At 45.1% G+C, this 16,047-nt stretch overlaps 1 protein-coding gene across 3 annotated transcripts in view; it reads left to right on the top strand.

The window, feature by feature from the left end:
• Positions 1 to 16,047, top strand: part of SFI1 (SFI1 centrin binding protein) — a 131,880-nt gene that overhangs the window by 42,943 nt on the left and 72,890 nt on the right. For all 3 annotated transcript variants that reach the window (XM_044275464.1, XM_044275465.1, XM_044275466.1), the window contains exons 2-3: positions 9,357 to 9,553; positions 9,634 to 9,798. In XM_044275464.1, the coding sequence (XP_044131399.1) occupies positions 9,531 to 9,553; positions 9,634 to 9,798 (188 nt within the window). In that variant the 5' untranslated portion in view covers positions 9,357 to 9,530. The remainder of the gene's footprint in view (positions 1 to 9,356; positions 9,554 to 9,633; positions 9,799 to 16,047) is intronic.

The following is a 16,047-nucleotide window of genomic DNA, read 5'->3' on the forward strand; positions in this document are numbered from 1 at the left end:
AATAACTGGACATCTTCAGATACGGCAATTCAACTGCACCACGGCTCTAGGTGCCTTCGCTTATTTCACAAGGGGGCATGGCAACAGTCTGTACTCGACGGTGCCCGGTACTCTTACTCTAGTGCTATTTGAGTGCCGCCAGTGTTTACGGTGGCTATTCCTCACTGTGTTCCTTTGGTGCTGGTTTTGGGCATGATTTTAACTCTGTCTTCTCAGGGGGTTTACTAGCATCACTTGTGTCCTAGAGACGTCCATCTCCATGGGCCTCCATTGTTCCAGTCGGTCATGATATTGTCCGCATCAGTAGTAGTGTGTACACCATTGCACATACAGTGGCGGAAATAATTATTTGACCCCTCACTGATTTTGTAAGTTTGTCCAATGACAAAGAAATGAAAAGTCTCAGAACAGTATCATTTCAATGGTAGGTTTATTGTAACAGTGGCAGATAGCACATCAAAAGGAAAATCGAATAAATAACTTTAAATAAAAGATAGCAACTGATTTGCATTTCATTGAGTGAAATAAGTATTTGAACCCCTACCAACCATTAAGAGTTCTGGCTCCCACAGAGTGGTTAGACACTTCTACTCAATTAGTCACCCTCATTAAGGACACCTGTCTTAACTAGTCACCTGTATAAAAGACACCTGTCCACAGAATCAATCAATCAAGCAGACTCCAAACTCTCCAACATGGGAAAGACCAAAGAGCTGTCCAAGGATGTCAGAGACAAAATTGTAGACCTGCACAAGGCTGGAATGGGCTACAAAACCATTAGCAAGAAGCTGGGAGAGAAGGTGACAACTGTTGGTGCGATTGTTCGAAAATGGAAGGAGCACAAAATGACCATCAATCGACCTCGCTCTGGGGCTCCACGCAAGATCTCACCTCGTGGGGTGTCAATGGTTCTGAGAAAGGTGAAAAAGCATCCTAGAACTACACGGGAGGAGTTAGTTAATGACCTCAAATTAGCAGGGACCACAGTCACCAAGAAAACCATTGGAAACACATTACACCGCAATGGATTAAAATCCTGCAGGGCTCGCAAGGTCCCCCTGCTCAGGAAGGCACATGTGCAGGCCCGTCTGAAGTTTGCCAATGAACACCTGAATGATTCAGAGAGTGACTGGGAGAAGGTGCTGTGGTCTGATGAGACCAAAATAGAGCTCTTTGGCATTAACTCAACTCGCTGTGTTTGGAGGAAGAAAAATGCTGCCTATGACCCCCAAAACACCGTCCCCACCGTCAAGCATGGGGGTGGAAACATTTTGCTTTGGGGGTGTTTTTCTGCTAAGGGCACAGGACAACTTATTCGCATAAACGGGAAAATGGACGGAGCCATGTATCGTGAAATCCTGAGCGACAACCTCCTTCCCTCTGCCAGGAAACTGAAAATGGGTCGTGGATGGGTGTTCCAGCACGACAATGACCCAAAACATACAGCAAAGGCAACAAAGGAGTGGCTCAAGAAGAAGCACATTAAGGTCATGGAGTGGCCTAGTCAGTCTCCGGACCTTAATCCAATCGAAAACCTATGGAGGGAGCTCAAGCTCAGAGTTGCACAGAGACAGCCTCGAAACCTTAGGGATTTAGAGATGATCTGCAAAGAGGAGTGGACCAACATTCCTCCTAAAATGTGCGCAAACTTGGTCATCAATTACAAGAAACGTTTGACCTCTGTGCTTGCAAACAAGGGTTTTTCCACCAAGTATTAAGTCTTTTTTTGTTAGAGGGTTCAAATACTTATTTCACTCAATTTCACTCATTGAAATGCAAATCAGTTGCTATCTTTTATTTAAAGTTATTTATTCGATTTTCCTTTTGATGTGCTATCTGCCACTGTTACAATAAACCTACCATTGAAATGATACTGTTCTGAGACTTTTCATTTCTTTGTCATTGGACAAACTTACAAAATCAGTGAGGGGTCAAATAATTATTTCCTCCACTGTATATGGTGAGTACGTTCCAGCGAGTCAAGTGCTTCACTAACTGTATTTTCTAGCCACCACTCCTCCTTCTCTGGGAAAGTGGTTATGCTGGCACTCTAGTAGCAGCTACAGCGTGTTCTCCACTGGTGCAGCCTTTCGCTAATGCTCGAGTTCGTGGTCGCTGCAGTGGGACATCCCCTCAGGTAGGGGCCCTACCCTGGCAGTTGCTCCTGTTCAGCGCCGTTCCAGGTAGAGTTTTTAAGGTTGCTCTACTTAAACTGGGGCGGTATGGTACGTGGCTTCTACGGATAGTCTCAGGCCTCCCCCTCAGTTTTGCGCTGACAGGGCAAGCGCTGGCTACTATTGTGGGAGCGGTATTGCGTTACCACTTCATACTTGGGTTCTGTCTGTTCAGCTCTTTCATCAGGTGATGGACTCTTCTAGCACTGTGTTCGGTGGCCCTTTCGGGTGGCCCCCTTCTCTGCTGGGGATGGGGCTAGCAATACAGTGTGACTCCCCTTGCCTGGCTTCCTCCTCAGGCAGAGTTTTTTTTTTGTGCAGCCACTTAATCCTTGGCTACTTTCTGTATAGTGCCAGTCTCAGACGGGAAATGGGCTTGGACCTAGCCTATTCTTCCCCTGTCCTTTTCCTCCTCTGGATCATGGTTAATAGACACCCCGCATGCCTTGGTAGTTCCTATGTTACTGCCTTCCCTTATCTGCATTTGCATGGGGTATTCTTTTGGTGGCCTTCCATTCCAGACACACTCCGGTCCCGACTGGTGGGCTGTGGCGCCCTCCACATCCCTCCTTCTATAGGGACTCCTTTCATTGGTCTGGGGGTGCTAACGGTATCTACACGAAAGCTCCCCACCTTCTCTCCCGAGCAGGAGTTCCGGAAGCATACGACATGGACTCCCTGACATCTCCTTGATGGGAGTTCTCCCTCCTTACATGTTTTTTTTTTTTCTCTCCTACCCAGGGTTTTACGGAGCATCAGATGGAGGGCATTCCGACAAATCCTAGTGGCTCCGGTTTGGCTCCGTCGCGCGTGGTACGCTGACATCGTTCTCCTTCTAGAAGATGTCCCTTGATCACTGCCACTCAGAGACGACCTTCTTTTAGGGTCCGGTCTTGCATCGGCATTTAGGGTCTTGGTTGATGGCGTGGCTATTGATACCGTCATCCTGATGTGGAAAAAGTTTTTTCAGCAGACGTCATCCGCACTATATTCAGGCCGGGAACCTGCACCGCCCATGATCTAATATAGGACCTGGCGGTCCTGGACTTCTGTGAAAACCGTGACATTCCCTCACTCCGTTTTTTCTCTCTCCACGGTCCTATCCTTTTACAATCAGGGTTGGACCTTCGTTTAGCCCTTAGTTTTCTTGATGGGTCAGGTGTTGGCGCTTCAATCCTGGGGCAGCTTACAGCGTCCTTTGGTTCCCCCGGTGCCCGTGAAAACTTTCCTTCTGGGAGTGGCACATACGGTTCCTCCGTAACGTCTTTTGCCGCCTTGGGATCTGAATATAGTTCTCTCAGCGTTCCAGTCTTCTCCCTTTGAGCCCTTGGGGAGATCGCTCTCCGGCTCCTGTCCTAGAAGGTAGTTTTTTTTCTTGTGGCTCTCACATCCATCAGACGGGTGTTCGAGTTGGCGGCGCTCTCTTGCAGAGAACCCTTCCTGGGTCTTCACAAGGATAAGGCGTTTCTCTGGCCCATTCCTTTTTTCTCCCGAAGGTGGTCTATGTCTTCCACATCAATGTAGAAATTGTCCTTCCTTCACTGTCCCTCTCCTTCACTCCCTAGGGAAGGGAGTTACGTCATTGACATCAGGGCTCTGATCATTATTGGCAGCCTCCAGTCCCTTCCGGCGTACGGAACCCCTTTTTGTCATCCGGAGGTTCCACGCAAGGGATTGGCGGCCTCCAAGGTGGCAATTGCACGATGGATTCGGTCTGCAAATGCTGTACCATTCCGCACCCGTGCGGGGTTCCGCCCTTAGGTGTCATGGCTCGCTCCACTGAGCGGTGGGTGCTTCTTGGGCTCTGAGGCATCGCGCTTCGGCTGCGCAGTTGTGTAACGTGGCTACCGGTCCTCCTTTACACACATTCACAAAATTTTACTAGGTGCATTCTTAGGCTACTTTCACACTAGCGTTCGGGCGGATCCGTTCAGAACGGATCCGCCCATAATAATGCAGACGGAGGCTCCGTTCAGTACGGATCCGTCTGCATTATTTTAGCAAAAAAAAGCTAAGTGTGGAAATAGCCTGGGACGGATCCGTCCAGACTTTCAATGTAAAGTCAATGGGGGACGGATCCGCTTGAAGATTGAGCCACATTGTGGCATCTTCAAACGGATCCGTCCCCATTGACTTACATTGTAAGTCTGGACGGATCCGCACGCCTCCGCACGGCCAGGCGGACACCCGAACGCGGCAAGCAGCGTTCAGCTGTCCGCCTGTCCGTGCGGAGGCGAGCGGAGCGGAGGCTGAACGCCACCAGACTGATGCAGTCTGAGCGGATCCGCCTCCATTCAGACTGCATCAGGGGTGGACGGCTGCGTTCGGGTCCGCTCGTGAGCTCCTTCAAACGGAGCTCACGAACGGAATACCGAACGCTAGTGTGAAAGCAGCCTAATGCATCGGCGGCCGCTGCTTAGCCCGCTTGGTCTTGCAGGCGGCAGTTTCTTCGGTACCAGCAGGGACCCTTGCTTCCATGGGTCTGTGGTTTGTCCCTCCCCGTGGACTGCTCCTGAACGTTCCACGGTTCCTGTGTCCCCCAATGAATATGGGCGAGAAAAGGAGATGTTTGTATAACTTGCCAGTAAAATCTCTTTCTCGCTCTTCATTGGGAGACACAGCACCCACCCAGTATTGTTGTCCGGCCACAGTTGGGCAGTTGCTGGTTTGAACCCCGTTGGGTCCTTTGACATGGTTGGCGTTCCATGGTTTTTCTTGGTTGGCTTGCTTTTCCTACTGCGTGTACACAAACTGAAGCTCTCTCTCCAGGCTGGAGGGGGTATAGCTGCCAGGGGAGGAGCTAACAGCTTTATCTAGTGTCAACACCTCCTAGAGGACATGGCTATAGTTCCTGTGTCCCCCAATAAAGAGCGAGAAATAGATTTTACTGGTAAGTTATACAAAAATCTCCTTTTGTGTGCAAATGTTGCATCGTAGTGGCAGCATGTCACAGTGCGGCAACATTGATTATCAGTAAAAAAAAAAAATTGGCGCAACACATGCCACCATGTAACCCTAGCCTTACTACCGTGACCATTGGCAATGTAATTGCTTTTGGCTATAGCCAAATTGAAAACCATGGTGCTGGGTTGAGGTTTGGGTTTTGCCCAAACTTCCTATGCTGTGCATCTACAAAGTGTTAACACAATGGGGCACATTTACTATGTTCGCCTATTTTTTTATGGAGTCTTCAATTTGCACCTCATTTATTATCGCTTAATAAATCTAGTTTGTCTTTTTTTGTTTAAGTCTGACCTCTAGTGGTCGTTTTCTTATGAGACAGATTCATATTCACTAAAACTGGCCTACATTAGTATGCACAGAATTTTGGCACACGTCTCCATGAAAGTTGGCAAATGGTGGCGCAACTCACCACTCAAAACAGAGACATTAAAGTACGCCAGCCCTCGAGTGTCCTTTGGGCAAATTACGCTTTGTGTGAGAGAGAGATTGTGCGATCTGCACTACAAAAGCGCATGGAATTATCATGATTGACAATGCTGTGTGCCTCTGCTTGACCTCACTTCCACAGAATCAGGGCTCATGCACACGACTGTGCCGTTTTTTGCGGTCCGCAAAAAAAGTATGCCCTCCGTGTGCCTTACGCAATTTGCAGAATGGAACAGGAGGCCCATTATAGAAATTAATATTCTTGCTCGAAAAAACGGACAAGAATAGGACATGCCTCGTAGTTTTTGCGGGGCCATGGAACAGAGCAATGGATGCGGACAGCACACAGAGTGCTGTCTGCATCTTTTGCGGACCCATTGAACTGAATGGTTCCATATACGGACCGTATAGGGAATCAAAATACAGCCCGTATACGGAACACAAAAAACGTTTGTGTGCATGAGCCCTTATACTGACATAAAGCTGTCAGTATGATTCCATAACAAAAGGGTCACCCAGCATTATAATCATGATAATGCCGTACGCTTCTGTAGTACAGACCACACGATCTCTCTCACAGCTTGATTCCAGCTTGTGTGAAAGAGCCCTAAATCTGGCACAAAATAAGGCGCATCTACATAAATAGGATGAAAATTAGGCGCAAAACTTCTGATTCGGTCTTAAAACTCAAAATAGGCACAACAGGCACAAATATCTCCAAAACTGGCACCAAATCAGTTTGTAAATGAGACTTAAATAATACGACAGTCGGAAACAGGCTTTTTACTCCTGAAAACAGGCGGTAACACTTTGGTTAATGTGCCCCAATGTATTCCTTTGGACTGGGGCTGTATGAAAAGTTTCCCTGTAACCAGGCCATAGGGAGAGCACTGACCATTGTCACTATGGGTTAGGCCTCTTTCACACTACAGTTTTTTGCGTTCCGTATACGGTCCGTTTTTTGCGTTCCGTATACGGTCCGTATACGGAACCATTCATTTCAATGGTTCCGCAAAAAAACGGAATGTGTTCCGTATGCATTCCGTTTCCGTATTTCCGTTCCGTTGAAAAGATAGAACATGTCCTATATTTGGCTGAGAATCACAGTCCGTGGCTCCATTCAAGTCAATGGGGCCGCAAAAAAAACGGAACACATACGGAAATGCATCCGTATGTCTTCCGTATCCGTTCCGTTTTTTGCGGAACCATCAATTGAAAATGTTATGCCCAGCCCAATTTTTAATATGAAATTACTGTATACTGTATTTGCCATACGGAAAAACGGAACGGAACAACGGAACGGAAACGGAACCACAACGGAAGCAAAAAACGGAACAACGGATCCGTGAAAAACGGAACGCAAAACACTGAATGCAACATACTGTAGTGTGAAAGAGGCCTAAGGCTGAGGTCACATCTGTGTTGACTCTTCTGCTATTCTGCGCCACCAGAAGAACAGAAACCAAAAAAATTGATCTCTTAGACCAGGGATGCACAACCTGTTCTTGTCTTTTGGCCGCATTGTCAGACTGAACTAGTAACTTAAAGGGAACCTGTCACCAGGATTTTGGGTATAGAGCTGAGGACATGGGTTGCTAGATGGCCGCTAGCACATCCGCAATACCCAGTCCCCATACCTCTGTGTGCTTTTATTGTGGAAAAAAACAACGATTTGATACATATGCAAATTAACCTGAGATGTGTCCTGTATGTGAGATGAGTCAGGGACAGGTCTCATCTCAGGTTAATTTGCATATGTATCAAATAGTTTTTTTACACAATAAAAGCACACAGAGCTATGGGGACTGGGTATTGCGGATGTGCTAGCGGCCATCTAGCAACCCATCCCGGTGACAGGTTCCCATTAAAGGGTTAATACCATCTGAGACATTTATGCAATATCAAACGTCTGCCTGCTGGCTCCACTTTCTGCATTGCTACCTATTGGGGTCACCTTCTCCCCACTTCACACTTCAGAAAGTGCATCTCTCTCCACTGTATTTTATGTGAGTGTTATTTCGTTTACATGGAAGCTGAGGTCAATGCGTCTTCTCATTTATCGGACCTGAAGGATGAATACCGCCATTTATTAATAATGGGAGAGGATTGTGAATGAATGATTTTGCCATAAAAAAATGGGAGAAGTAAAATAATCCGCGGCCCTTTGAGGCCTCAGCTCGATGATCCAACACTCCTGAGGGATCCCCCGTCACGGCGTCATTCTTCACATTGAGCTCATTGTTCTGGTTTTTCGCTGTCCACACTTGTCACTTCATATTAAATGGAATTGTTTCAAGGAAGAAATAAAAAAAACGACTACTGGAATTTGTAGCAAACACCTCTATGATTAATATTATAGGGTCGTATTAGCCCTGAGCAAGTGTGAGAGTGTAGAACGTAGGGCCACTCAGCTTCACTATCCCTTCATCCATGGAAGTACATCTGGAAACTGGGACAAAGGTTTTTCCAAAATGTCATTATTTGTATTCACATAAGTGTCTAAAGGGTTTCTAGACATGAAAATTGTGAAATTTAATATTAAAGGGGTTGTGTCTCATCTGAGACATTGGTGGCATATATCTTTAAGGGTCCGGGCACATATTACGGACGGTTGGGCACTCCATTGGCTCTCCAGCTTTTAGATATTGATGATCTATCCCAGCAGTCAGCAACCTTCGGCACTCCAGATGTGTTGAAACTACGACTCCCAGCATGCTCCATTCACTTTTATGGGAGTTCTGAAAATAGTTAAGCAAGTGTGCATGCTGGGCGTCGTAGTTTTACCACAGCTGGAGTGCCGAAGGTTGCTGATCCCTGATCTATCCTCTAGATAGGTCATCAATATCAGAATAGTAGGGGTCCGACATCTGGTACCCCACCGGTCAGCTGTTTTTGAAAGCCTCAGTTGCCGGAAACTAAACAGTGGATGGCGTCGGAAGCAGAAGATGTAGTTGCCATGGTGGTCTACTGATATAGCAAGTACACAGACAGCCTAAATACTCACTCACCTCATCTACCCCTTTCTGGAGTGTCACCAACAGGGTTGCCAACCAGAATTTTTCTGGGCAACTTATCCCAAAATCACGGACAGACAATATATTTTACGGACAAATTGGAAAACCATAATGAATGATAAAGATTCTAAGTAATACATGTCTATAGCTCAGTATACTGATAGGAAGTCATTACCAGCATTTACTGTGAGCTGTAAAATGATGATAATAATTACCACCAAAATAATCTACTCAAGTACCACCAGCCTCCCCCAAAAAATTTTTATCACGGACACAGGAAAAAAGTCACCTATTTTTACTGACTGTCCAGAAATTTCCGGACAGTTGGCAACCCTGGTCACCAACGGATCAGAAGCCCCCCTATTCTGCCACTATATGAAGGTCCTAGACATGGCCCCACAGTGCACCATCAGTACCTACCCTACCTGTCCTTGCTCCCACACTGCCGTGACATGGAAAATACATGTGACACGCTGTCTTTTTTTTTTTTTTACCATGTTTGAGATTTATTTTATTTTTTTATATATAAAATGAAATAAAATGCAAGGTTTTATGGAGTGCTGGAGCACATCTTTATTTGAATTTTCACTGAGCATAACTGGTACTCAAAGGCACCCATTCAAACTAATGGGGGTTAAAACCATTACATTTTGTTTATGGAACTGGATAACAGAGAAGTCAAGTAAACACAGATGCCTCTGTAGTCATACTGCTCCAGTTAACATTAATATAATAATAGTAATTCTATCTGTCTATCCTATCTTTCCTATCTCTTCAGCGCCTATTGCCTTTCCTCACCGTTCATTCATTGCACGCTGCCTGCGCTTCCTCACGGTGTCGGCAGATGGCGCTGTACAGCATTCTGGCATTTCAGGCGTCTTGTGACCAAGACAACGAGCGGGAAGTGTAGCGCGGATGTTGAAGTGTGTGGAGAGCTGCCGGAACTGGAGGGATGGAGCGCCCGCACTGCGGCAGGTATGTGGGCTGTAAGTGCCAGCTGTGCCCACCTGTATGTGGAGAAGGTCCTGTGGTTATTCCCTGGTTGTTTCTTGCAGGCAGGGCCCACATAAGGCTGCCACAGCCAAACTGCCTCCCAGAGCTCCAACTGTGGCCCTTAGAGCCCCTGGGAACATGAGGCCAGGTAAGAGCAGCCGTCCGGGACCGTACCGAGTGACCTACACCTGGAACCGCGGCGGGAGGCTGAAGGAACTGCGCATCCGGTGAGCTAGCCATGTTAAAGGCAGAATTCACACCGTGCAGCTGTTTTTTCTGATTATTATGACCACATGACAGTCTATCTCATCGCTCTGTGTCCTACTGGTGCTCTGGAACTTTTTAAATGACATAAAAAAATATTTTTGCAAATTGTGTATTTATACCCTCCTCGCTGCTTTTTAAACGGTATGGTGTAGACATATACCTGGTTTCTGTAGTAAATGTTGACTAAAATCTATGCCACTTATCCGCTGGTGTAGGTTTCATGCCAGAGAATGCCGGACCTCGTCATTAGCGGTCTGGGTGCACGCCGCTTGCGGATCCGTTCACTTGAATGAGTCTGTGATCTCCAAGAGACAGTCCGCACTGCAAAAAATCAGGACATGTTCTATGTTTTTGTGGTGCAGAGGCATGGCCTGAAATCCCACGGAAGTGCTTCGGAGTGATTCCGTGTGTATCCGATCTGTGCCTCCGCTCTGTGTCTTGAGGGTTATGGACCCATTCAAGTCAATGGGTCCGCATCTGCAGTACGGCCTGCACACTGCCGGTTCCCATATATTGTGGACCCGCTGTATGCTTGCTACAGTCACGGCCGGCATTAGGGGGGGGGAAACTGGGCAATTGCCCTGGGCCCCCGTCACCAAAGGGGCCTTCTTCCAGTCAGTGGCGAAAAACGTTTGGGTCGGCAGCCCCAGGCCCAACACCGACCAGAACGCCCACATACTGCAGCGGGGCACGGGAGGGCATAGTTCCCTGCCCCGCCGCCGATCACTGTAATAGGCTTCAGATGTGAAATCCCGGCGCAGTCGTGCGTAATTACGTCATCGCGCGCACCTGTATCGGGATGCAGCACAGGGAAGTGTGTGGTGCGCCTGGACATAGGTGAGTATTTAGCTTTTATTTTTATTTATTTATTTATGTGCCAGCTTTGGGGGACATGGGGGGTGGGGACACACTCACAGGAGGACATGTGAAGAGACAGTACATCGGGGGGAAAATATTATGGTGGGATTACTGTGTGGGGGCAAATTACTATATGGGGCAATGTATGGTAAATTACTGTGTGGAAGCACTGTGGGGGAAAATTACTGCGTGGGGGAAAATTACTGCGTGGGAGCACTGTGGGGGAAAATTACTGCGTGGGAGCCTTGCTATTGGGGAAGCACTGTAGGGGCAATTCTATTATTTTTGGGGACACTATACAGGGATTATTGCCTGGAGCACAATAGAGGGTGGTATAATTACTGCGGGTCTCTAGGGGACATTATAGCTGCTGTGGACACTATAGAGACATTTGGGGTAATTTATCAAACCCGGTGTAAAGTAGAACTGGCTTAGTTGCCCATAGTAACCAATCAGATCTCGCCTTTTAATTTTTGACAGCTCTTTTGGAAATCCAGTTCTACTTTACACCAGTTTGATAAATGACCCCAATTATGTCTATTAGGGTCACTATTTTTTTTTCAGCAGTATAATATCTGGGGCATTTGGGGGGCACAACGGGCACAGTATTGGGGGTGGCAGCAGGATGACACTGTGGCGACACCAGGATGAGAGGTTGATGAAAAAACTGAGAAATCTAACGTGTCTGTGTTACAAACTGTAGAGACGAGATGTGGCTGAAAGAATTTGTCATGGTGGTCTGGGTCAAATGGAGGAGAAGAGGAAAGATAAGGTGTACATGACAGGAGATGTCACTGGATGTAAGAGGTATGTGGTCACTATGACATGTGGAAAGTTACACTTTAACCCCTTCTACCCTGGGCCAGTTTTCGTTCTTCTGCCCAGGCCATTTTTTTCAAATCTGACATGTGCCACTTTATGTGGTAATAGCTTTGGAACACTTTTACTTATCCAAGCCATTCTGAGATTTTCTCGTGACACATTGTACGTCATAAATTTGAGTCAATATATTTCACATTTATTTGTGAAAAAATCCCAAATTTACTAAAAATATAGAAACATTCCCAAATTTTCAAATTTAAATTTCTCTACTTTTATAATAGATAGTGATACCTCATATAATAGTTTTAACTTTACATTTCCCATATGTCTACTTCATATTTGTGTCATTTTCAAAATGACATTTTATTTTTTGTGGACGTTAGAAGGCTTAGAGGTTTAGAAGCAAATCTTGAAATTTTTCAGAAAATTTCCAAAACCCACTTTTTAAGGACCAGTTCAGGTCTGAAGTCACTTTGTGAGGCTTACATAGTAGAAACCACCCAAAAATGACCCCATTTTAGAAACTACACCCCTCAAGGTATTCAAAACTGATTTTACAAACTTTGTTAACCCTTTAGGAGTTCTACAAGAATTAATTGAAAATGGATATGAAATTTCTGAATTCCACTTTTTTGGCAGATTTTACATTTTAACCCATTTTTTCCAGTAGCAAACCAAGGGTTAACAGCCAAACAAAACTCAATATTTATTACCCTGATTCTGCAAAAACACCCCACATGTGGTCTTAACCACTTCAGCCCCGCTAGGTGAAACCCCCTTCATGACCAGAGCACTTTTTACACTTCGGCACTACACTACTTTCACCGTTTATCGCTCGGTCATGCAACTTACCATACAAATGAATTTTACCTCCTTTTCTTCTCACTAATGGAGCTTTCATTTGGTCGTATTTTATTGCTGCTGACATTTTTACTTTTTTTGTTATTAATCAAAATGTAACGATTTTTTTGCAAAAAAATGACATTTTTCACTTTCAGCTGTAAAATTTTGCAAAAAAAACGACATCCATATATACATTTTTTGCCAAATTTATTGTTCTACATGTCTTTGATAAAAAAAAAAGTTTGGGCAAAAAAAAAAAAATGGATTGGGTAAAAGTTATAGCGTTTACACACTATGGTACAAAAATGTGAATTTCCGCTTTTTGAAACAGCTCTGACTTTCTGAGCACCTGTCATGATTCCTGAGGTTCTACAATGCCCAAACAGTAGAAAACCCCCACAAATGACCCCATTTCGGAAAGTAGACACCCTAAGGTATTCGCTGATGGGCATAGTGAGTTCATAGAACTTTTTATTTTTTGTCACAAGTTAGCGGAAAATGATGATGATTTTATTTTTTTTATTTTTTCTTACAAAGTCTCATATTCCACTAACTTGCGACAAAAAATAAAAAATTCTAGGAACTCACCATGCCCCTCACAGAATACCTTGGGGTGTCTTCTTTCCAAAATAAGGTCACTTGTGGGGTAGTTATACTGCCCTGGCAATTTAGGGGCCCAAATGTGTGAGAAGAACTTTGCAATCAAAATGTGTAAAAAATGACCGGTGAAATCCAAAAGGTGCACTTTGGAATATGTGCCCCTTTGCCCACCTTGGCAGCAAAAAAGTGTGACACATCTGGTATCGCCGTACTCAGGAGAAGTTGGGGAATGTGTTTTGGGGTGTCATTTTACATATACCCATGCTGGGTGAGAAAAATATCTTGGTCAAATGCCAACTTTGTATAAAAAAATGGGAAAAGGTGTCTTTTGCCAAGATATTTCTCTCATCCAGCATGGGTATATGTAAAATGACACCCCAAAACACATTCCCCAACTTCTCCTGAGTACGGCGATACCAGATGTGTCGCACTTTTTTGCTGCCAAGGTGGGCAAAGGGGCACATATTCCAAAGTGCACCTTTCGGATTTTGCAGGCCATTTTTTACACATTTTGATTGCAAGGTACTTCTCACACATTTGGGCCCCTAAATTGCCAGGGCAGTATAACTACGCCACAAGTGACCCTATTTTGGAAAGAAGACACCCCAAGGTATTCCGTGAGGGGCACTGCGAGTTCCTAGAATTTTTATTTTTTTTTTGTCACAAGTTAGCGGAAAATGATGATTTTTATTTATTTTTTCTCTTTTTTCCTTACAAAGTCTCATATTCCACTAACTTGCGATAAAAAATTCTAGGAACTCGCCATGCCCCTCACGGAATAACTTGGGGTGTCTTCTTTCCAAAATGGGGTCACTTGTGGGGTAGTTATACTGCCCTGGCAATTTAGGGGCCCAAATGTGTGAGAAGTACTTTGCAATCAAAATGTGTAAAAAATGGCCTGCGAAATCCGAAAGGTGCACTTTGGAATATGTGCTCCTTTGCCCACCTTGTCTGCAAAAAAGTGTCACACATCTGGTATCGCCGTACTCAGGAGAAGTTGGGGAATGTGTTTTGGGGTGTCATTTTACATATACCCATGCTGGGTGAGAGAAATATCCTGGCAAAAGACAACTTTTCCAATTTTTTTTATACAAAGTTGGCATTTGATCAAGATGTTTATCTCACCCAGCATGGGTATATGTAAAATGACACCCCAAAACACATTGCCCAACTTCTCCTGAGTACGGCGATACCAGATGTGTGACACTTTTTTGCAGCCTAGATGCGCAAAGGGGCCCAAATTCCTTTTAGGAGGGCATTTTTAGACATTTGGATCCCAGACTTCTTCTCATGCTTTAGGGCCCCTAAAAAGCCAGGGCAGTATAAATACCCCACATGTGACCCCACTTTGGAAAGAAGACACCCCAAGGTATCCAATGAGGGGCCTGGCAAGTTCATAGAAATTTTTTTTTTTGTTGCATAAGTTAGCGGAAATTGATTGATTTTTTTTTTTTTTTCTCACAAAGTCTCACTTTCCGCTAACTTAGGACAAAAATTTAAATCTTTCATGGACTCAATATGCCCCTCAGCAAATACCTTGGGGTGTCTTCTTTCCAAAATGGGGTCAGTTGTGGGGTGTTTGTACTGCCCTGGCATTTGAGGGTCTCCGCAATCATTACATGTATGGCCAGCATTAGGAGTTTCTGCTATCCTCCTTATATTGAGCATACAGGTAATGAGATTTTTTTTTCCGTTCAGCCTCTGGGCTGAAAGAAAAAAATGAACGGCACAGATTTCTTCATTCGCATCGATCAATGTGGATGAAAAAATCTCTGCCAAAAAAAAAAAATGGAGGGGAAAGGCGTCTGCCAGGACATAGGAGCTCCGCCCTACATCCATACCCACTTAGCTCGTATGCCCTGGCAAACCAGATTTCTCCATTGACATCAATCGATGTGGATGAATAAATCATTGCCGGGATTTTTTATTTTTTTTATTTTTATATATATATATATATATATATATATATATATATATATATATATTTTTACAAAGTGCTTGCCAAAGCATAGGAACGCCGCCTCCTCCTCAGCTCGTATGCCTTGGCAAACGTATCTGTCACTGCAGAGGAGAAAATCCCGTCTTGCAGCGCCGCATACACCGACTTGCGTGTAATCTGACAGCAGCACAATGCTTCTGTCAGAATGCACATCGGTGCTGCAGCTAGTCAATCGGTTGGTCCACCTGGAAGGTAAAAAAATAAAAAAAAAATAAATGAAAAAACCAGGCCGCAACGCAATAATTTTATTAACTTTGCAACAGAACATATAAACTTTAACTTTTTTAACTGAACATTAACGTGTTTGCTTACTGGTGTGTGTTTTTTTTTTTTTTTTTTTTTTACCTTTATAGAACAAACCTCTCCTTCCCCATGGGTCAATGTGCAAAGCGCAAATCGCCCAAAGATGTGGCGAAGTGCGTTATGCACTTTGTCCCATGTGAAAGGAGACGTTTGCAGCAGCAGTGAGTGAATGGGCCCTAATAGCCCTGTGTGCCTGTCCTGGTGAGATGATCCCTATGCTAATAGTGTACCTGTGAGTGGTACTTCCGGAAACACTCTCCAAAGCATAGGGCAGGGTGGTCCGGACAGTCAGGACAGAAATAGCGGGTGTCACGCCTTATTCCACTCCTGCTACAGACACGACATCTTTTTCGGGGTGACTGTTGGGTTGAGGTACCAGGAACGACATTGGGGAAATGTCGCTCGTGTAGACGGCTAACTACACTGGTGGTTGGGGCCACGGAACCTCCTGGATACAGGAGGTTCTCGATGATCTCTTCCTGAAATTTGAGGAAGGATCCAGTTCTCCCAGCCTTACTGTAGAGAACAAAACTATTGTACAGAGCCAATTGAATTAAATATACAGACACCTTCTTATACCAGCGTCTGGTGCGTCAGGAAACTAAATACGGAGACAACATCTGGTCATTGAAGTCGACCCCTCCCATGTGGAGGTTATAGTCGTGGACTGAGAGGGGCTTTTCAATGACACGGGTTGCTCGCTCAATTTGTATTGTCGTGTCTGCGTGAATGGAGGAGAGCATGTAAACGTCACGCTTGTCTCTCCATTTCACCGCGAGCAGTT

Source organism: Bufo gargarizans, chromosome 1 (genome assembly GCF_014858855.1).
Source record: "Bufo gargarizans isolate SCDJY-AF-19 chromosome 1, ASM1485885v1, whole genome shotgun sequence".
Taxonomy (NCBI): domain Eukaryota; kingdom Metazoa; phylum Chordata; class Amphibia; order Anura; family Bufonidae; genus Bufo; species Bufo gargarizans.